Here is a 23,630-nt window from a genome sequence, read left to right on the forward strand (position 1 = left end):
CAATTTTCTTCACCACCCTTCTGTCCCCACTGCGCAGCCTGCTATGATTCTTCAGAATGTTGTGCCCGTAGAAGCATATCCTGACATCTGTCCAGGAAATCTTCATTTTCTCTTATGCAATGCAGGGTCGATACTTGTTTCTCCAGACCTTGAACCTTCTCTTCCAATATGGAGACCAGCTTGCACTTTGTACAGACAAAGTCACTTCTATCCTGTGGAAGAAAGACAAACATGGCACATCCTGTGCAGGTCACAACAGCTGATCGCTCACCATCCATATTACCTTCTTTCTAATGGCTTCCTCAGCTGTTGCAGTAATTACTCAGAGAAACCTGCAAGATGAAAGCCTCAGTGGGCACTCTGCAGTCAAACTCCCTCTGTTAGCCTCTCCACTGTTCGCCGCTCAGCTGGTTTGCAGCTGACTGCTTTTTTATAACAGTCAGGCCCACTCAAGGCCCACCTGGAACAAAGCACTCCCCGTTAATGGGGCAAAAAACAAAGCAGCTCTGCCAAAGAACCTGCGGCAGCAGATTGCCCAGTATCTCCACGAGAATTTCCTGGAGACCTCTGAGGGAGATTCCCGTGAAGTGAGGGAGTCAATCAACAGCCTATTCCGCTGCTAAGACTGGGCATGCAGTGGGAGACAAGCCTGCTTTCTGCAACCCTCCTTCCCCCAAAAACTCACTTCAGTGAGTCCCAAAATCAAGTCCACTTACCAGGGGCCTCCTCTCCTGTTTGCACTTCACCAAGCTCCAACAGCTGTGACTGGCTAGTCTTCTCTGGGGTAGAAAAGAGCTCCTGGCTGCATGCATCTCTGACCTCCGAGTCATCCTCTGCCCCTGGGTTCCCCTCCAGCTCCACATCCTTGTCCAAGATTTCCTCCTCCTGGCTCGGTCCACTCTCAACTGGCACACAAGCCACCGAAGTATCCACAGTGGCCTTCGCAGTGGAGGTGGGGTTGCTACTGAGTAGCACGTCCAGCTCTTTGTAGAACCGGCAGCTCATGGGTGCAGCACCGGAGCGGTGGTTTGCCTCCCCTACCCCTTGTGGTAGGCGTTCCGCAGTTCCTTCACTTTGACCCTGCACTGCAATGTGTCCCGGTCATGGCCCCTTTCTGTCATGCATTGTGAAATCTGTCCATATATATATCATAATTCGTATGGCTGGAGCGCAGCTGGGACTGGACAGCCTCCTCTCCCCAAATGCTGATGAGGTCCAGCAGCTCGGCATTTCTCCAAGCAGGGGATTGTCTGGTGTGTGGAGCAGGTGTGGCCACCTGGAAAGATGCGCTGCACGCATCACTGAGCAAACAGGAAGGGGACTTTCAAAATTCCAAAGTAATTTACAGGGTGGGGATGGTGGTTGGTCACCTGAGGGCAGGGCAGTAGAGTTCAAACTGATGACCAGAGAGGTGAGAACAGGCATTGTGGGACACCTCCCACAGGCCAATCGCAGTGCTGTAATCGACCACAGTGTCTACATTGGCACCTCAGTGCTGTAGCTCCAGTACAGAAAGCTGTACACCTCTCGTCGAGGTAAGTTTTTTACAGTGCTGCAACTGCGCAGTTTCTGCGCACTAAGTGGCTTGGCAGTGTGTAGACCTCAGGAGTTACATCGCAGAAAGCTGCTTTACTCCACAGAAACTTGCCAGTGTAGACAGGGCCTAAACCTTCCATGCAAAGGCCCGATTCTCAGCCCACTGAAGTCAGTGGGAAGACTCAATGGGCTTCAGGATGAGGCCCATATTTTCTAATGGCCAGCAAGTGGAAATTCTTGGCTTACGAGCGCTGAAACATGTTTTCTGCAATGCTTTTAATTTTTGGTTTTAAAAACACTTAATCTAAACTCATATTAAAACCATTTTAGCCTAACCTGAAGCCTTTTAAATCCATTTTAGCAAACAGTATCCCAGTACAAGTGTGGAAGGGGCCATGGTGACAGAATGAAAGTACCCCAGCTAAATCTACCATCTGCATCAAAATAGTGTCCATGCAGCTACAGTAAAGTTTAGGTTAAAAAAAATATTTGAATAACTAACTCTTTTATGCCTACTTATAATAATAAGTTCTCATAGAGCTGGAAGGAACCCTGAAAGGTCATTGAGTCCAGCCCCCTGCCTTCATTAGGCAGGACCAAGTGCTGATTTTGCCCCAGATCCCTAAGTGGCCCTCTCAAGGACTGAGCTCACAACCATAGGTTTAATAAGCCAGTGCTTAAACCACTGAGCTATCCCTGCCCCCCTTACTGCACTCTGTATATATACAAATCAAGTTCAGCAATTAACTTATCTCAACCCCAGCCTTGAAATCAGAGACTATACCAATGCTGACAGGTCAGCTGGTTTCCTTTTGTAGCCCATAACTGATCTTCAGTTGATTAGTAACTAAAAGTCAATCTGATATATAGGGCCACCCAAGGCCCCTAAACTAGCATGACATCCATTCTGTAAAGGCTAATTGCTGACCTTCTTTACTTTCAGACTGCAGGATGCTGGGCATAAGAAGATTTATAGGGAAGGCCCCAGAGTCTGCAAGAAGAGAGGAGGCTTAGAGCATAGGACTTCAAGAAAATACAAAATCTAGGCCAGGGGTAGGCTATCTCTGGCACGCGTGCCGAAGGTGGCACACGAGCTGATTTTCAGTGGCACTCACACTGCCTGGATCCTGGCCACCGGGCCGGGGAGCTTTGCATTTTAATTTAATTTTAAATGAAGTTTCTTAAACATTTTAAAAACCTTATTTACTTTACATACAACAATAGTTTAGTTATATATTATAGACTTATAGAAAAAGAGCTTCTAAAAACGTTAAAATGTATTCCTGGCAAATGAAATCTTAAATTAGAGTGAATAAATGAAGACTCGGCACACACTTCTGAAAGGTTGCTGACCCCTGATCTAGGCTATCTTCAGAGTTCAGCTATTGCCTTGCTAAGAATACACAGGACCACCATTTTGAAGGGTCTTTATAACTATGTCTGATATGTGCAAGAATATAAATTTTGAATGCACAAAAAATCATAGACCATATCTTTAACAGGTGTAAATCGGCATTGCTTGACTTGAAGTAAAGGGAGCTACATCAGTCTACAATAAGTTATTATCTGGCTGCGAATGGATATTTGCATGCATAAATCAAGTAATTGCATGCACAAATTGGTTAACGTGATTTGCATGTGTAACTATCCACATTAAATAGGGAGGACGTTTTTGAACAAATAGATGTTTGTTGGTTTTTTGTTTTGTTTTTCATGTGCAAACAGACATACTCAGACACTGAAGATTTTGTTAATAATAAAGCAAGAAGGGGAGAAATGACCTTGTTCTCACTGAATAACCTCATTTTTCTGTTTTGTTCCATAGGAAATCTCTTGGTTTGATGATAAGAAAAACAACACTGGAGCTCTGACAACAAGATTAGCCACAGAGGCAGCACAAATTCAAACAGTATGTACCGTATGTGTGTATGAGAGAGCTTTTTGTATCTATATAACACTAACATTAAATATGGATCATTCTGCAAGGTTACTTACAACACGACACTATCTGTAAAGCTAGGGACAAGCACACTATTTAGCTGTTAGGAGGTCGGTGACCATGAGCACTGGATCATACTAGTGGAAGGAAGAAAGCAGATTTAGGGAGAGATGGACAAGACTGGGAAGAGAGAAAGCAAGGAGGCCAAGAATGTTAGGATTACTGATAAAGGTGGAGGAGAGGGGACAGATATTTAAATGGAGAGAATTAGATTTAGAATGAAGGGACAAAGGGAACGCTAGGGAGTTGTGAGCGAGGGAGGAGGGGTAAGTGAAGCAAGTATTGTGCAGTACATAGAGAAGGGTCTGAACTACAAGTTTGGATTTGGATATGAACTTTCTTAAAGTTCATGAGTGTTTGGATATAGGGTTGTTGTTCAGCCCTTTGTAATGATACAGGGCAAACTTGGAGTTCAGCAGAGTTTCAGATTAGCCTGTCTCTAGAACGGGGTCTCAAACACAGGGCCAGCTCTAGGTTTTTTGCCGCCCCAAGAAAAAAAAATTTGGCTGCCCCTCCCCCCCAGCCCTGGGATCTCACTTCCCCGCACCACCACCAGTGCCCTCCCCCACCTGCACCCCCTGCTGCCCCAGCCCTGGGCTCCCCCCCACCAGTGCTGACTCCGCCCGCTCCCCCCTCACCTCCAGCTGGTCCGGCGCTGGCAGGGTCGGGGTAAGCAGCGGGGCTCCCAGGCCGCGCCTCAGCCCAGGGTCCCTCCAGCCAGGGCTCCGCCGCCAGGACCGGCCGGGACCCGGGAGGGCAGAGCCGGGGGACCGCCCCGGCAGGGGGCTGAGAAGCTGGGGCAGGGTAGCCCCAGAGGGAGCAGAGCCCCAGAGCGTGGGACACGGGCCCCACATGGCAGCGCCCTGCCTCTATGGCCCCATTGCTGCTTTTGGCCACCCTGCCACAGTCCCTGGGTGACTCGGGCCGCTTCGCTCAGCCCCGGCTGCGGCACTGGGGGCGGCTGCCCTGTGGCATCTGCAGGCAACTCCGTGTGACCTGCAGGTGTCCCCCGCTCGGAGCCTGCCCGGCCCAGCCACAAGGTGCAGTACTGCTCCCCCGCCGCGCGAACCGCAGCGGCCCCAGGGCGCCCTCCCATGCACGACGCGCTGCTGCTGCCACGGCCAGCTCTAGGCTTTTGCACACCAAAAAAAAAAGATGGCCAGAATGCCACTCCGAAAATGTGCCGCCCCAAGCACATGCTTGGTTTGCTGGTGCCTAAAGCCATCCCTGATCAAACACGCGGCCTGCAGGGTTATTTTCTGTGGCCCGCGAGCTCCTCGTGGCCCCAGCGTTGACCTAGAGCGGCTCCGGCCTGACACGCACCAGGGGAAGGACGGGCTCCCTGCCTGCCTGCCCTGCCCCCAGTGCATGTCAGGACAGAGCCCGCCCCCCCGAACCCCTCCTGCAGTCGAACCCCCTGCCCTGAGCCCCCTGCTACACCCCACATCCCAACCCCCTGCCCTGAGCCCCCTGCTACACCCTGCATCCTGACCCTCTGCCCTGAACACCCTGCTGCACCCCGCACCCCTCCTGCACCCCAACCCCCTGCCCTGAGCCCCCTACCACACCCTGCACCCTGACCCCCTGCCGTACCCCTCGCCCCTCCTGCACCCCACACCTCAACTCCCTGCCCTGAGCCCCCACCACACCCCACACCCCTCCTGCACCCCCTGGGGGCAGGGAGGGGGCGGAGTTGGGGTGGGGATTTCAGGGAAGGGATTGGAATGGGGGCAGGGAAGGGGTGGGACGAGGTGGGGTAGGGGCGGGGCCTCATGGAAGGGGTGGAGTGGAAGTGGGGGAGAGTGTCAGTAAATGCGGCCCTAGGGCCAATGTACTAGTCCTCATGTGGCCCTCATGGTCATTTGAGTTTGAGACCCCTGATCTAGAAGGAACAAGGTATGGGTGAAAGGGAGAGTGACTGAATGAAAAGCACTTCAGCTGAAAGCACTATATAAATGTTAGTAGAGATTCTGGGTTTCAGTTTTAAATTTCAAACAGTCAATAAAAGGCCAAGCCTGCTATTTTTCAAGAACTTGTTTTAAAAAATAAACACTATGGGGGAAAACTCAGGAAATGTCAAGATTCCTTTAAGCAGAATTAACATCCTGTGTCCACTGTAAGTTACTGTCTGAATCACTCCCTATGGCTTCTTTGTTGGTCACTAATAGCTGTGAGATCCGCAGCTTTTTTGGTGGGGCTCTCACAGTGTGGGAATGGAGATTTCAAACAACAGATGAGACTGTATTTTAAAAACAATCACTGGTACTGGATGGCCTTGCCCATTTCTGCTAAGGGAGATGAGGCCAGAGTGAAAGATCTCTCTCTGAAAGGCGTGTGCAGGGGGTGGGGGTTGTTGTTTTTTTTTTTTAATATGCTTGTTATCAGGTAGAGAGAAGGATTGTATTTAAGACCCATTAGCAAATGACAGTTTTCACATATTACCCGATTACAGGCAACAGGATCAAGGCTTGGTGTAATAGCACAAAACATCTCCAGCATGGGATTGTCTGTCATCATTTCTTTTATATATGGGTGGGAGATGACTCTGCTGATCCTAGTGATGGCGCCGGTGCTTGCTGTGACTGGGATGCTGGAGACCAGTGCATTGACCGGATTTGCCAACCGAGATAAAAAGGAATTGCAACGAGCAGGAAAGGTAAAATACAGCTTCTTCATAACACAGCTAATCAAATGGAACAAATGAAGAATAGAATCTCCTAATTCTAATCTGATCTGTGATGTGACCCCTTGAGGGTTCATTTTCAATACACCACCTGGTTTTTTTTCATTTGTACCGTGCCTAGCACAACAGGGTCTCAGTGCATGATGAGGGCTCCCAGGTACTATTGCAATACAAATGTATAATAATAATAGTTACCGTTCTAGTTTATATAGTTGGTTTGTATGCTAATACTCTACCAGCACTCTATTCTTATTTTTTCTAAAAAAGAATAAACCAATGCTCACATATACAAATGAACAAGAATTCACTCTTACGTACCTTTCAAGGACTCTGCGGAAGCACCTCCTCAGCCAGACCAACGAATCTCAGCCTGACTTGGCACATTTAGGTGTATATCTGAAGTTAGGAACATTGAAATAAAAGCACCTACATTTATTTCTGTGATTGAGCCTTTGCACAAACAAACCGGGTATTTATTTTGCTGCTCAATATATTACCAACATAAGTACAAGTAATTACATTCCTCTGTAAAAAAATGTTTACCAGTCCCAGACTACATTGAGAAGGACCAGTGGTGATTTTTTTCCATCTCATTTTGTCTTTTGGTTTTCCTGTTTAATTAAAGGTAGCAACTGAAGCTGTGGAGAACATTAGAACAGTTGCTTCATTAACTAGAGAGAGTACTTTTGAACAAATGTATGAAGAAAACCTGCAGAAGCCATACAGGTCAGAAATGATTCATGTCATATTAAGCCAGGCAATCGCAGTGGTTATCAGTCATGTTGAGACCATGTGCAATGCCCTTTCCTCCATTGCAATTGTCCCTTTTCATTCTTTTTCTATTTTATTTATCCATTTAAAATATTACATTAAGTTAATAGTCTGCAGAGAAAAAAACAAAGGCAAACAAACAGCCATATTAATACATCATATGGCTGTTTTGTTAAGGGGGATATCAGTTTGAGGAAAGAATGAAAGAGCTTGCACCTCAAGTGTAATCTAGATAGTCCCTAAGGCATCAAATGTTGTTAGTGATATATTCTAAACAAATTACAATATTTTTGTGTATCTGCATAATTTCTCTTAAACTCACTGAAAAAATGCTTGAGTGGGAAGACTGGGATAGTTAAATATACAGTATAAATTTGCAGTTCTAGGATCCAATCCTGCAAACACTTATAAATCTGATTTCGGGCTCAGACTGGTATGTGGTTCTACAGGGAATTCTCTCAAGACCCAAGCGGTAGTGGATTAAGCACAGGTCCTGCTGATCTGTTGGTCTGAATCCTGGTTAGCATTGGCAAAACTGAACTGCTGTTAGAACTGGTAGGAATGTATTGGTAAATTTCCATTCTGTAGACATTGCATAGAGGTAGTGGAGGGGATAGATATCCTATCAGTCAACACAGGCCTAGACCACCCTTGGAGGCCTCTCTTCTCTCCTGTCCCAGAAAACCCTTGCCTCCCTAGTTTGATGCTGCATGATTTTATTCATGGAAGCAAAGTTGTGTAAGTTTGTCCAGGATCAGACCTTTGTCTACAGCTGTATGCTATATAGTTTTGTTTTGTTTTTTACAGTTTAATTTACCCATAACTGGACCCATAATTCTCCCTCATTCTTGCATTTCCAGCACTGGAAGCAGTGTGGTGGTTTTAGTGTAGACAAAGCTTGGGCATTTTTGACATCTATGCATGCTTTCAACTCTAGAGAAATTTGGGGTGTCTACTATGTGTGGCCTCTGTAGCATACCTGGGAGTGAAGCTGTACTAGCTACTGCATACAGAAGCCCAGTTTCTCTCTGAACAAGTAGAATATCCCTCATAGTTTTACAGTTGATTCATGTAAATACTGTATGTTGCAGGAATGCTCAGAAGAAAGCTCAGATCTACGGTTCCTGTTATGCATTCAGCCAGGCTTTTATGTATTTCACCTATGCGGCAAGCTTTCGATTTGGGGCATACTTAATTACAGTTGGAAGAATGACCCCAGAGGGTGTTTTCACGTGAGTCTCATAAATGAACAAATATTCAAAGTGTGCCATTTTACACCTCCCCTTAGAGCCCCGAGGAAATCCCCCAACACCCACCCTCTTCATTTCACAACACTGTTACCAAGATAAATTATTATCAGACTAGAAGGAGGGGAGTTTATTTTCTGTATTTGTTATTGAAATACAACAACAGCTCCTAGTGGAGCACTTTAGTACCAATGTCTGCTCCAAGGATTAGAGAGTTTTTGTGACAAGTTTTGTTAATTTCAGTAAATTCAGCATGTAAAATTGGTTTTAATTTTTGCACTAATGTTTCTTTGCATAAACAAACTTGGGCACTGGGTCTGCCTGCAGAGAGCGCCATAGAAGTCAATGACGCTCTGGTCAGGGATCCGTCCATATGGACCTCTGCAGGATGGAGGCCCTAGGAAGTTATAATTTACTGCAGTATTCTTTGCTGCCTGTTTCTGATGATTCGAATATATAGAGTTTTGCTTGGGGAAGGAAAAATGTGCTATTAAATTAAGGTTCTGTCATTGACCCAAAGAATATCCAAATTCTGATGTTATGGAATGTAAACAAGCCCATTGGGGCAAATCCCGCTACAGGTACAGAGGACCAGGAGAGATCAGCTGCATAACAAGAGGTAAGAGGGGTAGTGTTTGGGGGCTGCGCTCTGACAAGCACAGAGCTCACTTCACAGCACCTCCCTATGCACCAGGGTACCTGGGGGCAGAGCAGCCATGGAGCTTGCCTCCTGCCCTCAACAGAGGGAGCCTTTAAAGGCCACAGAGACCCCATCAAACTTCAGCATCAAGGCTGAAGGAAATTCCTACAATCATATGTACCAAATGCATAGGGGCGCTGGAACAATTTGTACGTGAGGGTGCTGAGAGCCATTGAAACAAACGGTAAACCTGTATATAATGGAAACTGCTTCAAGCCAGGGGGTGCGGCTGCACCCCCAGCACCTTAGTTCCAGCACTTATGCCAATGCACAGTATTCAGGCTGCGCACTGGAGCCCTGATACAGCAACCAAATCATGTGCTTAATTGCACCTGGATGTGAGGTTTTGGATCTTAAGATTAAAATGGGGGGGTGTTAAAAAGAAATGATTTTACAATTCAAACCACTTGAAAACAGCTTCTCAGTTTATGGCAGTATTTATCCCTGCATTAGACATTCACTTCTGCAGAACAGATCTTCCTTCTCTCCGGTTACCCTGTCACATTTTGTGGTATGGGGCAGGAAAATGTGGGGATAGTTTTTACTGGGAAACAAGTCTTAGGCATATTCCATTTTTGGAGCAAAGTCTTTAAGTTGATGACACATCTTTGGAGCCTGCCTAGATCTGGTGTCACAGTCTGGCAGCACGTCTTATTTATTCTTTCTGTGCCTAATCATATATGCTAATAATGTTTGGGGAGTTATTGGCAACAGAGGTCAGACAGAGCTGCGTGGCAGATGATCAAGAATTTAAAACAGCCACCCAGGAGGGGGAGAGACAGACAGAGAAATTACATTAATGAAGATGGTTAAGTATTGAGCATGGCTGTTCATGACAGAGATGTGGTGGTAGAGGAATATGGCCACTCAAGAGATAGAGAAGGGAGTTCTGTTGATGGCCAGAGTACAGCACACAGGTACCTGGAAAGAGAGGGTTCCTCTCACTAGTGAGCCAAAGATCTACTACTGAACCATTAAAATTAATGAACATAGGGGTTGGGTCTCTTCTTGCTGACACTGGTGTAAATCAGGAATACCGCTGTTGCAGTTGGTAGTGTGTTGAAATCAGAATCTGGCCCAACATCTCTTGTGCTGCTTTTTTTTACATCTGAAAATGATGCCGCCTGGTTAAGGCACATGCCGGTGCTAGCTAGCCTGGTTATTCGCATAACTTGCAAGAAGAACTGAGAGAGAGAAAGCTTGCTTCTTTTGTCACCTTCCTCACACCCACCACCCCAAAATGGTGATGAGGCATCTGGCACGCACTCATAACCCTAGACCAAAGACGTCCAAATGTTCCCTAGCTGAAGGCCTCATTATAAATTTGCCAAAAGCATAGGGGCTTTCAGACACACAATGGAGTATCTGTATCTATCATCCTCTTCTCCCCCTCCTCCCAATGTGAACTTTTTAAATATAAATTTAAAATTTCTTGGCAGACACAAGGCCTGATGTGGATGCTGGGAAACTACAGTGTCTCCAATACTTATAAGTATAAACCACCATATAAACCACAGCATCTGTGTGGCAATTGCTGATATTTTCTTTAGTAATGGAATTATCCGAATTGGTATCACTCACCTCAAAGCAGAATTCTAGACATTTTATGATCCCATTTGAATCTGCTTGGGTTTTGCCCCAACATTTTATTATATATCCAAATGTATCTCCCCCTTGAATCTAATTTAAAAACTTTCCTTTACAAATATTATGATTTATTTTGATTAAATGAAGCCAGGTCACATTTTTAGGCTGCAAAGGTGTTCTGTAATCTGTTGGTACATCAACAAATCTTAATAAACACTCCAATAACACATTAGTAAGTGGATTGCTCAGATAATTAAAAGTAATCAAATCTTCACAGTAACTGCAGGAGTCATTAGTGACACTGACCCAGTATTTCCAGAAGATAGCTGTCTACCATGATAGTATTGAGAGTTGCATTTCAAATCAGTCCCATCACCAGGAGGCTCAGCAAGTGATAGAGAAATCTGTGAAAATCTTGTCCTCAAATTTGTCAGAGAAAAGAGAAACTGTTTGCCACAATGTTGTGCTGACAGAGAAACACCTGATTATGATCAGGGCTGGCTCTAGGTTTTTTGCAGCCCCAAGCAAAAAAAATTTGGCTGCCCTTCCCCCCCCCCCCCCCGCCCTGGGCTCTCAGCGCCCCACCACCACCAGTGCCTTCCCTCACTCGCACCCCCTGCCGCCCCAGCCCTGGGCTCTCTCTTCCTCCCCCCCCCACACCCGCACTCCCTGCTGCCCCAGCCCTGGGCTCCCCCCACCAGTGCTGACTCCGCCCGCTCCCCCCTTGCCTCCAGCTGGTCTGGCACTGGCAGGGTCGGGGAAAGCAGCGGGGCTCCCGGGCCGTGCCTCAGCCCCGGGTCCCTCCAGCCAGGGCTCCCGCCTCCAGGACCGGCCAGGACCCGGGAGGGCAGAGCCGGGGGACCGCCCCGGCAGGGGGCTCAGAAGCTGGGGCAGGGTAGCCCCAGAGGGAACAGAGCCCCAGAGAGTGGGACGTGGGCCCCACATGGCAGCGCCCTGCCTCTATGGCCCCACTGCTGCTTATGGCCGCCCTGCCGCAGTCCCTGGGCGGCTCGGGCCGCTTCGCTCAGCCTCAGCTGCGGCACTGGGGGTGGCTGCCCTGCAGCACCTACAGGCAGCTCCGTGTGCCCCGCGGGGTGGCCCCCCGCCCGAGTGTCTCCCGCTCGGAGCCTGCCCAGCCCAGCCACAAGGTGCAGCACTGTTCCCCCGCGGTGCGAACCACAGCGGCCCCAGAGCATCCCCCGGTGCACGACGTGCTGCTGCTGCCAGGGCCGGCTCTAGGCTTTTGCAAAAAAAAAAAAAAAAAAAGATGGCTGGAATGCCGCCCCGAAAATGTGCCGCCCCAAGCACGTGCTTGGTTTGCTGGTGCCTAGAGCCGGCCCTGATTATGATGAAAAGGAGAATTGTGATAAGGAAGAAGCATCATGACGTTTTAAAATCCCATTAACAGTAGAGATGTCTTTTATCCCTGTGAGACCTTTACACAGTTGAGAAATGCTGAAGGGTCCAAGAGGGGGAATATTCTGTAAAGGCTTTCAATAATCTTTTGACATTGCCCCTCACAAGAGGCGGTTAAAAAAATGAAGTAGCCTGAAGGCCAGAGGTAAAGTTGTGTCCTGGATTAGAAACTGGTTCAGAGACAGAATACTAAGAGTAAGAATAAATGATCAGTTTTTAACTTGCAAAGAATTTTACCAATGGGGTGCCATGAGGTTTAATACTAGGACTGGTGTTAATAAGTAATATGGTGAAGGAGTGAGCAGATGACACACACTGGAAAAGAAAGTGAGGAACTCCAGAGGGACTTAACTTCAGAGAGCAGGTTCATTTTAGAGAACATTATCTTTTATGGGTTGGTTTTTCACCTTCCTCTTAAGCCTTTGCTTCTGGCCACTGTTGGAGACAGGACAGTAGAGTAGATGAGCATGAGCATGGACATGGACATGTCAGCTGGCATGTCATGGAGCTCATATTTCAAAAATATATGGCATTAATTGAAGTTAAAGCAAAATACAGCCCCTTTTATTAACTGCCAGTTCCAAGCACTAGCCATGTGTTGTCCTATTGGGTTTCAGTAGGCATAATAGCATATAGAAAACTGAAGGCTCTCTGGATGGTACATCCTGCCACAGTTGCAGGAGAGGGGCAGGTTGGCTTTATGCTGAAAATGATCGTCGTTCTGACACCCACTGTGCTTTAGAAAAGTGGCTATTTTCCTGGCAATGCCTGCTGTGTTTTGCAGTAGACAATGAGAAACCAGAGTCATAACAGCAGGAACAAGCCAACAATAAAGTATGCTAATGGGTGATATTCTGTCAGCAAGGGCTTTCACAATATTGGATCAGATTACCTCAGGAAGCTGGGAAGTGTAGGTTTTTTGGCAGCTAAAATTTGCCCAGTGAAGTGTGCCAACACTACACAGCACCTATTCCTCATGGTCAGGGCCGGCTCCAGGCACCAACTTACCAAGCAGGTACTTGGGATGGCCACTTCGGAGAGGGGCGGCACGTCCAGCTGTTTGGCGGCAATTCGGCGAACGGTCCCTCACTCCTGCTCGGAGCGAAGGACCTCCCACCGAATTGCTGCCACAGATCGTGATCGCGGCTTTTTTTTTTTGGCTGCTTGGGGTGACCAAAACCCTGGAGCCAGCCCTGCTCCTGGTCAAGAAGGGTTGACAGCTAGCATATCCCAAAAATAGGGTGGTGTTTGCTGGAGAGGTGGTGAAATCAAAGCAATATGCTGATTCAGAACATCGCTTTGATAGACTTGGTATGACGGGGCACCTACAAAGCCAGGCTGCACTTTTAAAACTGCCTTACCTGACTCCCATGGGAGCACAGCGGGCATGATGCACTCCTGATTTCATCATTTTGTGTAGACACATTTCACTGCCAGCTTCCAACAGGATGGTTGATGATGAAGCAAATCTAGCAATTCCTCTAGAAGAGGAGCTTATAGTTTTGTTATTTTTATAGAAGAATTATTTCACTGATTTTTATTTTTAGTTTACAAAACATTCAGGGACGATTCATTTTTTGTAGCATTGCCCTCTACTTGAAGTCAGTGTAATATTTTCACTGCAATATGTGTTTTGTCAAAAGGCGTTTATCACTACAAAACTTTCATCTGGAAGGCTTATGGGGCTCAGAGAGAAGGGTGGAGAAAGAATAGCAAGTTGGTTAGGCCATTCACCTAAGCTGTGAGAGATCAAGCTGCAAGTCTCCACTCTGTCTGATTTTAAAGTGATCTGGGATGAAGAGCTCTGCTCCGAATCAGGCAGAGCAGGAACTTAAATGTGGGTCTCACACGGCAGTGACCTAGACCCCCAGCTATAGAGTGACATATCCCTCCTTTCAGGAAAAGGTTTTATTTTTATTCTAATGCAGAACGAAAGAATTGGAAACCTCAAAAAGTTGCTGTGAAATGGAATTGTTGTCCTCCAGTCAGCCACAGAAGCTAGTCCCTCAGGGACTGTACATGGCTCATCCAGCAGGTCCTCTTCCATACTATTATTTACCAATTTGACACTTGAAGTAGCACGTACATGAAAGATTGTGTGGAGCACATATATGCTGACAGGAGCCAGACTGTGCAGATAAGCTCTTTAGAAAGAGAGAAAGTATTGGTACCCAGTCAGAAACCATGCAAATATTGGGAGACTGCCCTGTTCCCCATTGTCTTTCTTTGTATTGTATGCGCACCCTCTTGCCTAACTGTAATCTGACCTAAACTGAGTGTGATAATCCTCATGAAGGAATACTGTGTTTGCCTGCTTTATATAAGATGTATTGTGCAGTTCTCTTCTTTAACTTATAAGAAAATAAGAGCCCCACGTCACGGAAATGATGGCTGAACAAGGTCTTTGAAATTATAGGTCAGGAACAATAAAGGCCTTGTTAGGATTACACGTAATCTTTGCTATTAAATTAAGATTCTGTTTGTGGAAGATAATGGCTCAGGTTTGAGTGAACACAAGAAAAATACAAGATGAATGGTCCACATGTTTTAAAATGCCCCATTTTTGTTGTTGTTGAAACTAACTATTGATGGGACTTAGGTTTCCAGAGTGCTTTAGGCCCGACATTTTCAAAAATGTTTTTGGTGCCCAACGTGAGATACATTAATAGGGCCTGACTTTTAGAAGGCATATGTTCATCTTAGATACTTAGCTTCTAGCTGATAATTAATATTATAAAATGAAGATTGTGATCTAGAACCCAATTTACAAGATCAAAAGATCAAGCTCTTCATGTAGCTGCTTAAAACATGATTTTTAGTCTCTTTAGTCTTTCACTCAGAGTAGATTTATTATTAAATGATTATAACCTCTGCTCTTTATAACGTAAAACATGAGGTATGGATAACTGGCCTTAAAATCAGTGCTTAAACCTGATCGTATATAATATATGCAAAAATTATTGAAGAACATGTCTACTATATGCTGTATACAGATTATGGTGTCTTCTTGCAAATGCCTGTGACAAAATCAGTTTAAGCATCAGTGCTGTTCATGTGGATACATTAAACATTATTTTTGCTGATACGGGGCTTTAATTTTTATTTATTATGTATTTATTTTAGAAGGGAATGTAAAAGGTTAATGTATTTCTGAAATGTTATGCAGTTATTTATTTGAGAGCACCTAAAATTGTACTAGATACTTCACAGGTAAACGACACGTGATTCCTGTCCTGATTAATTTAACAATCTAACTATCCGAGGACACAAGTGAGAGCTGTAAACAGTGGAGGCAGAGGAATAAGGAAGGCAGGCAAGAAATTTGCAACAATAAAATCACAGGAGTATTCAGTTTAGTTGTGCTCTCAACCTGCTAATTTAATAATATGGGCCAGATTCTTGGGTCTGGCCCATACAAGTATCTCTATCCCATCTCTAGCTGAGAAAAAGGGAAAAGATTCCCATCCAGCCTTTGGACATAGTCTAAATTTTAATATTGACCCAATCCTGCTCTATAATCCCATACATATTATTATTTAATTCCACTAAATTACAAACCAAACTAGCCCTTTATACATAATTTTCCCTGCACCCTCCAGGATCCAGTACTCACTTCTCCCTCATAGAGCAAATCCTAGCTGTGTTAGTCTCACAATGTTTTGCTGTATTTTTTTTACAAATTTAAGCAGTTATGATACAATGTCATAGAGAAAGTGCAGCCATTCCTGTACAATTTTATTAATTAATTGATTTTTCCATTAAGAATCTATCAACTCCCAGTTTTTACCAGAATTCCCAGCTCCTGAAGAGCCTGATCCCCTGTAGCTATCCGGGCTTGCAGAACTTCCTATTTCAATTTCTCTTCCCTCAAAGACCTGGGTCTTAGTATCTCCAGTCATGCATTACATGCATGCATGACAAAAGGACAATCAGTTAGAGAACTCGTAAGCCTCTAGAGTTCTGGTTTTGTCACTGCTGCTCTCCAGCAGCGTGAGAAGCACTTGAGGTGAAGAGTTCCTGAGCCCTAGCAAGGTCCTTCCCTCTTGCTCTTCCTGCCTTGAGTCCCGGTGGTGCCACTGACATTGTTGCTCACTAGTGAGAGATCTGGGGGGAACTAAAGGACCTCCATGGATTATCCCTGTCCATCCTGAATCCCTACAGAGCTACTGCAGCTGCTGTTTTATGCAGAGGTGCAGGGGATATGATGGGCTCCTGGGTCACAAGGCAAAGTCCAATGTCATTCCTGTACTTGAAAATACAACCTGCAGTGGTTGTTTGCTTATGCTGGTTGTTAGAGGGGAAAGAGGTGTCTTGCACTGATTTCCTTTACTATTTAAATGTCTGCTACATGTCATGACCTTTGAGACACTAGCGCTTCTGTTGCTTTTGCCTCGCAGAATGAAGCTGCCATCTAACCAGCAGTTACTGTGTTTTCCTTCCTATAGAGTTTTTTCTGCAATTACATACGGTGCTATGGCACTTGGCGAGACGTTAACCTTTGCACCTGAATATGCCAAAGCCAAATCAGGGGCCGCACACTTGTTTGCTCTGTTTGAAAGGACACCAGCCATTGATAGCTACAGCCAAGAAGGAGAAAAACCAGTGAGTGCAACTTCAGTTTTAAATGTACTCCACATGTCCTTGTTGCTAGCAATTATCTCACCTCATTGAAACTTCTGTTTAGAATAAAGAAAAAGAGAGGCTGGAAGGGTGGGTATTTTGGGCTATAGTGGAGTGACAAGCCTTTTATCCATTCATCTCAGTGCTATTGTTGTTTATATTACAGCTGTGTTCAAAATGTACTAACACCTAATAATAAGTGGCCTGTTAGTGACTGATTATATCCCTGCTAAGTTGTACACTGTAGCAAATATATGAAATCTTGTTCTCCTAATACTGTCACCCTTGTTTTCTTCTTCATCATCCTCTGTTGTGGTCTACACCCACCTGTCCTGTCCTGTCCCGTATTTAGGCTCTGATCCTGCAACGTGTTCTACACAGGGAGACCCTTACACTGCACCCACCCACAATGGGGAGTGGGCCGCCTGTGCCGAGCAAGTTGCAGTAGCAGGGCCTTATGCTGTAAATTTTTTGGGACAGGGACTGGCTTTTATCTTATGTTTGTACAATGTCCAGTATAACAGGCCCCCCATCCTAATGGTGGCATCTGGTTGCTACTGTGATACTAAAGATTAAATCCTTGACACACACAAAGATCACAATCTAAAAAGACAATAATCAGAACAAGGATGACTAGTCAAGGTGGGTTGTTCATCAGACACTGAGCCCCTTCCTCATTCTTTGGTTCTGGTGGTGCCCATAGAGCAGGTGACATTAGATTAAATAATTTTGGTGTTTGAAGATGGATGGGTATCACTATGCTTTGGTACAACTTCAGTGGGAACACCCTCTGCAGACAGTGACAGAATCGGACCGTGAATGAGCCATATGTTTTAAATCACAAGTCTTACAGAACCCTTTGGGGGTGGGCATGTGTCTGTGTTGTGTTAAGCAATTTAAAACCAGCTAAATCCTGAAAGAACATAGCACATTACCATATACGGAGACAGAATCAGCTGCTACCATTGTCTTCCATGCTAAGACTGAGAAACTTCTTTTCCTGGAAATGTAAGCATGGTGTCCAAGACCCAAAATTAAAGATTGATTATAGTAGAATAAAATTTGAAGAACAGTTAATAAGTGTTATTCGGAACAGTTAGTCACCATCACACCCACACCAGCATTGTCAGGACAGTTTAGAAATCTTTTGGTGAAAATAATAGAACAGGGCATCTGAGTACAACCAGGACATTTCTGGAATATGTCTGTAATAAATATTTAACTTGACTTATGTGTTTTTAAGGCAAATGTTTAAAGTTTGATTTAGTTTAAACTGATTAAGTTTTAGAACACGTGTGACATGAAAGCATTGCCCATCTCTTCTCACAGGCTACATTCAGAGGAGGGTTAGAGTTCCGTGAAGTGTCTTTCACTTATTCATCTCGCCCAGATGTTCCCATCCTGCAAGGCTTGTCGCTTCAGATTGAAAGAGGACAGACCGTGGCATTTGTTGGCAGCAGTGGATGTGGGAAAAGCACTTCAGTTCAGCTTTTACAAAGGTTCTATGACCCTCTTACAGGGCAAGTGGTAAGATTAAATTTTGATAATATCTGCACTGGTGATTTTATTGTCGTTTTTCTAACCACATGTTCCTACTTAAGCTTTACTGCTATTTTAAAAACCCCAGTGACCAAGCTACAGTGAACTGAGGCCAGCTGGGATGCCTGATCTTGTATTGATTCAATGACTACTGAGCACAGCATGTCATGCAGGTTTTGTGGTCATTAGGTCAAATTCTGCCATATTGTACCGATTATAGCTGGAGTGAGTAAGCAGATTAGAAATTTTGGTTTATTGCTTCTTCCGCTGGGCTTTTTCACTGTCAGTATCCCACATATCATCTCTTTTCCAGAACTAGGACCACAAACATCAACTGTAAATTTAAAAAAAAATAACATCTCATAGTTTTTAGTCATTGGAAAAACTGTTGTCTTATCACTGACCTAAAGAAAATGTTACTTTTGGAAACTGTAAATTTAATCTCATGGAGAATGACTGACTATTGACCAAGAAGAGTCCTCTTTGAGTTGCTAATGAACTGGCATCAGAAAATAATGTTTCTTGTAGTGCTACTCCACTTAAGAGATGGGCAGTACAAATCATCTGATCCAGGCCTGATACACCTGCAAGATCCCCAAACTTTGTGACTCCACCCTTTTGGAAATAAACAGGTGGAAAACACATGGCTCTCAAATTCATTATACAACCCCCGTCCACTTGCATTTTGTTGGAGTAATCAATCTTTGCAGTCAATTTGTGCTATGTTTATCCTTAAAACTTGTCTACACCAGAAATCTGCAGCAGTTTAACATAAATTAGTTTTTTAATCAATATATTTAAGCTGATGCAACCCCCTGCATTGACTCTTATTTCATTTTAAGATTGGCTTATTGTGGTTTAACTTTAACCTGTTCCCAGTGGACTTAAGCAAACTCCCACGGTCTCCCCTCTAACCCAGCCACGTGGTGCATCATGAGAGATACAATATAGCCAGGGAGCTGGCCCAAAGGGGACATGAGGCACAAAGCTACAACTCCCATTAGGCACTGCTGCACATTAGGACAATGCAGGTTAATGTCAAACTAAGTCAAAACAAAACATTGTAACACTTTCCAATAAAAAATGTTCAGAACTTTTCATTTAATGAAAAAAAATGATATTTTGACTTTTCATTCTGATTTGGGGATGAAAACAAATGTCAAAATATTAGAATTTCCCATGAGATGGAAATTTCAGGTTTTGCTCAGCTCTCATCAGAACCAACGCTGTAAAAATTAATGATATAATCAACACACTTATTAAAATCAAGATATAGGAGCTCGATACTGAATGAGTCAGCTGACATCAGGAGGTTGCTGGTGCTGTGAAGTCTTCTCACCTGTTGCTCTTTCTGGAGGGGTTTCCAGAGGGGTTCGATATTCATTGCTAATAACTCTTGATAGTTCCTTGAGAATTATCATTGCAAGAACTATCAGAATTTTAATGTTTGTGAATAAAGTCTGATTGAAATATCAGATACCAAATTTTGACATTTGTTGTTGTTGGCAGCTGTTTGATGGCATCAATGCAAAATATTTGAATATCCAGTGGCTCCGCTCTCAAATAGGAATAGTCTCCCAAGAGCCAGTGCTTTTTGACTGCAGCATAGCTGAGAATATTGCCTATGGGGATAACAGTCGGAATGTACCATTGGATGAGATACAAGAAGTAGCGAAAGCAGCAAATATTCATTCTTTTATAGAAGAACTTCCTGAGGTAATCAAGTGACTCAAGTCTTAGAATATATCAAATATCAAGGTACTGGAAGGTCTGATGATTTTGATATTACAGCACTATTATCCTTATGTAGTTTTCAACATTATTGAAATAGGAATGTTTGATTTAATGTTGAAATACTACTTTGTTTTTTTAAGTGAGATGTACTTTTCCATGGGATTGTCCCCATCACCAGTAGGTCAATAGCTGAGGCACAGTAAGTGCACAAGATCAGTAGCAAGGGAGGGTATGTCTCTGCATTGCTCCCAACCTCACACCAAGGTCTGAGCCACAATGGGAAATCCAGTAATACTCCAGAATAGATTTGCTACTCTTTCTTACACAAAATTTAGAGGAGGGGCGGTGGGTGAAAGGAAACCTGTAGATTTATTTTAAATTCCACCTACAGTTGCAATGTAATGTAAACAATTAACCGCTTGCTTCATCAACTGTATGTTTTTATAACAGAAATACAACACGCGGGTTGGAGATAAAGGAACACAGCTCTCGGGTGGCCAGAAACAACGAATAGCTATTGCAAGGGCTCTTCTTCGGCAACCAAAAATTTTGTTGTTAGATGAGGCCACTTCTGCTCTTGATAATGAGAGTGAAAAGGTAACTTGCCTATGTTTAATAATAGTGTACAAGAATGTGTATCCATGGACTGGAGGCAATAGTATGGAAACCAACAATAGTACTAAGGAAAGGACAAACATCCCACTTATTTTCATGTAGCGTTTAGTTTGAAGCTTGGAGTGGGGTGGGTCATGCAGTATCAAACTCGGCCAGCTTTCTGATGGCTAAGTAGGGATCACAGCATCCATCATCCCCTCTGGGGTATTTTCCTTTTCTTTTCATAACACAGTGTTAGTTGCTGTGGTGCTGAACTGCACGTGAAGGGGATGCAAGCACTAGAAGCAAGTTCTGTGTGCGTTTTAGTTTGGAAATAATCTCCTAGTGTGGTGGGGGGTTAGAACATAAGAACGGCCATACTGGATCAGACCAAAGGTCCATCTAGCCCTGTCTGTCTTCCGACAGTGGCCAATGCCAAGTGCCCTAGGGGGAGTGAACCTAACAGGTAATGATCAAGTGAGCTTTCTCCTGCCATCCATCTCCACCCTCTCACAAACAGGTTCATTTGTCTTCTGGTTTTTGAACACTTGAGTTTAGCTACTCTACATTTTTTTCCCCACTATCAGACTCTGCTTTATTTCTATTTTGTGCTCCCACCTTTGGCTAACTTCTAACCTGGCTGCTGCAGTCATGCAGTGCTCTCCAGCTTGCTAATTCAGATAATTTCACATTCATCTCCACTCTTCCCCCAACTCCCCCCGACACCCCTCTCTAGTATCTTCCTTGAAGGAAGAGAATTGCAGCTGTGTTTGTACAGGCAGTGCAGTGCCAAAGATTATTTTATGAACTAATGAGATTACTTGCTCAGGAATGTTTTAAGACTACTGTAGACCTTGCTGAAGCCTGCTCACTACCACTTAATACAGCATTGCACTGCTTAAGGTCACAGTAGCATATCATGCTCTTCTGTAATTTAGCTGGACATGCCTGCTGATATCACATATATTTAATAAGTGTTATAGAAGAATAACTGTACAAATAAGACTGTACATTCTGAATCGGTAACCTGTTGAACTTGCATTATTTCACTTATTTGAACTGAGATGGGTACAATAGTTCTCAAAATGAACTTAAAAGTAGTGATTGATGAGACAACTGGCTTTGAGGATATGGGGAAATGGATATGGACGTGATATATCTTGGCTTTAGCAAAGCTTTTGGTACGGTCTCCCACAGTATTCTTGCCAGCAAGTTAAAAAAGTATGGATTGGATGAATGGACTATGAGGTGCATAGAAAGCTGGCTAGATTGTCAGGCTCAACAGGTAGTGATCAACGGCTCGATTTCTAGTTGGCAGCCGGTATCAAGCGAAGAGCCCCAAGGGTCGGTCATGGGGCCGGTTTTGTTCAATATCTTTATTAATGATCTGGATAATGGGATTAATTGCACCCTCAGCAAGTCCACAGATGACACTAAGCTGGGGGGGAGAGATAGATACGCTAGAGGGTAGGGATAGGGTCCAGAGTGATCTAGACAAATTGGAGGATTGGGCCAAAAGAAATCTGATGTGGTTCAACAAAGACAAGTGCAGTTAGGACAGAAGAATCCCATGCACTGCTACAGGCTGGGGACCAACTGGCTAAGCAGCAGTTCTGCAGAAAAGGCCCTGGGGATTACAGTGGACGATAAGCTGGATATGAGTCAGCAGTGTGCCCTTCTTGCCAAGAAGGCAACGGCATATTGGGCTGTATTAGTAGGAGCATTGCCAGCAGATCGAGGGAAGTGATTATTCCCCTCTATTTGGCACTGGTGAGGCCACACCTGGAGTATTGCATCCAGTTTTGGTCCCCCGCACTACAGAAGGGATGTGGACAAATTGGAAAGAGTCCAGCGGAGGGCAACAAAAATGATTAGGGGGCTGGAGCACATGACTTACAAGGAGAGGCTGAGGGAACTGAGGTTATTTAGTCTGGAGAAGAGAAGAGCGAGGGAGGATTTGATAGCAGCCTTCAACTACCTGAAGGGGGGAGTTCCAAAGGGGATGGAGCTCGGCTGTTCTCAGTGGTGGCAGATGACAGAACAAGAAGCAGTGGTCTCAAGTTGCAGTGGGGGACGTCTGGGTTGGATATTAGGAAACACTATTTCACTAGGAGGGTAGTGAAGCACTGGAATAGGTTACCTAGGGAGGTGGTGGAATCTCCATCCATACAGGTTTTTATGGCCCGGCTTGACAAAGCCTTGGCTGGGATGATTTAGTTGGTGTTAGTCCTGCTTTGAGCAGGGGATTGGACTAGGTGGCCTCCTGAGGTCTCTTCCAACCCTAATAGTCTATGATTCTATGATTACAGTGGTGTGAGATAAAAACATTGGAAATCCAACAGAATCATGTGAGATTCTCCAGAACGTGGATTCTCCCTAGACCTTGGCACAGCCACAGTAGGTCACTACGAAAAGGCCAGATGTTCGTAACCTGACTCTCACTGAGTAGCACCTTACTCCACAAGTAGCCTCATTGAAATCAGTGGTGACAGTGTATGGCCCTAAGTGCCTTAATGGCCAAATAGGAAAGAAAATTGTTAAAATCTTCTTCCAATTTTGGACAGATACCACTCTCCCTATCTGATTTTGGAACAAGAGCCACATGCGTTTTGCCAAGGCCCTGTCTATACCACAGATTTAACCATGTTAGAACACCATTGAGAATCTGTGCTTACTTGTCTGGACGGTGGCAAGGTGGAGGAGAAATATATGTATTCTTAGGTTAGGGAGCTATGTTTTATCCTGTGCATTTAACAAGGTTAAAGTGTGGTCCCTAATATGTTTTGTTTTTTTTCTGCCCTCAAAAGCAAGACAAAAATACGTTATACTACCGTTGCACTACAAAACTGCTTGACGACTATGACTATCTCCACACGATAAAGCTTCTGCCAGCATAGCCCCCTCATCTAGGCACAGTGTACACTGACAGAAGGAGTTTTTCTGCTGGTGAAGGAACACCCCCCTCCCAAAGTTAGCTATGCTGACAGAAGCCCTCTTCTGGCTGCCTAGCTGTGTCTACACTTGAAGTTTTGTCAGCAGAGCTATGGCTGTAGCGGGTGTTGTTTTTTTTTTTCACACCCTTAACTGACATAGCTATGCTGATATAGGTTTTACACCAAGGGTATGTCTACACTACGGGATTAATCCGAATTTAGATAATTCGGATTTGAGAAACAGGTTGTATAAAGTCGAAATGAGTGCGGC

General features: G+C 44.6%; 1 protein-coding gene across 1 annotated transcript in view; it reads left to right on the forward strand.

The window, feature by feature from the left end:
- Positions 1–23,630, forward strand: part of LOC117872288 (ATP-binding cassette sub-family B member 5-like) — a 66,796-nt gene that overhangs the window by 39,788 nt on the left and 3,378 nt on the right. Inside the window, exons 20-27 of the mRNA XM_034760591.1 lie at positions 3,362–3,445; positions 5,988–6,191; positions 6,844–6,944; positions 8,081–8,221; positions 16,385–16,541; positions 17,889–18,086; positions 19,608–19,814; positions 20,283–20,429. Coding sequence (XP_034616482.1) covers positions 3,362–3,445; positions 5,988–6,191; positions 6,844–6,944; positions 8,081–8,221; positions 16,385–16,541; positions 17,889–18,086; positions 19,608–19,814; positions 20,283–20,429 — 1,239 coding nt within the window. The remainder of the gene's footprint in view (positions 1–3,361; positions 3,446–5,987; positions 6,192–6,843; positions 6,945–8,080; positions 8,222–16,384; positions 16,542–17,888; positions 18,087–19,607; positions 19,815–20,282; positions 20,430–23,630) is intronic.

Source organism: Trachemys scripta, chromosome 2, assembly GCF_013100865.1.
Source record: "Trachemys scripta elegans isolate TJP31775 chromosome 2, CAS_Tse_1.0, whole genome shotgun sequence".
Taxonomy (NCBI): domain Eukaryota; kingdom Metazoa; phylum Chordata; order Testudines; family Emydidae; genus Trachemys; species Trachemys scripta.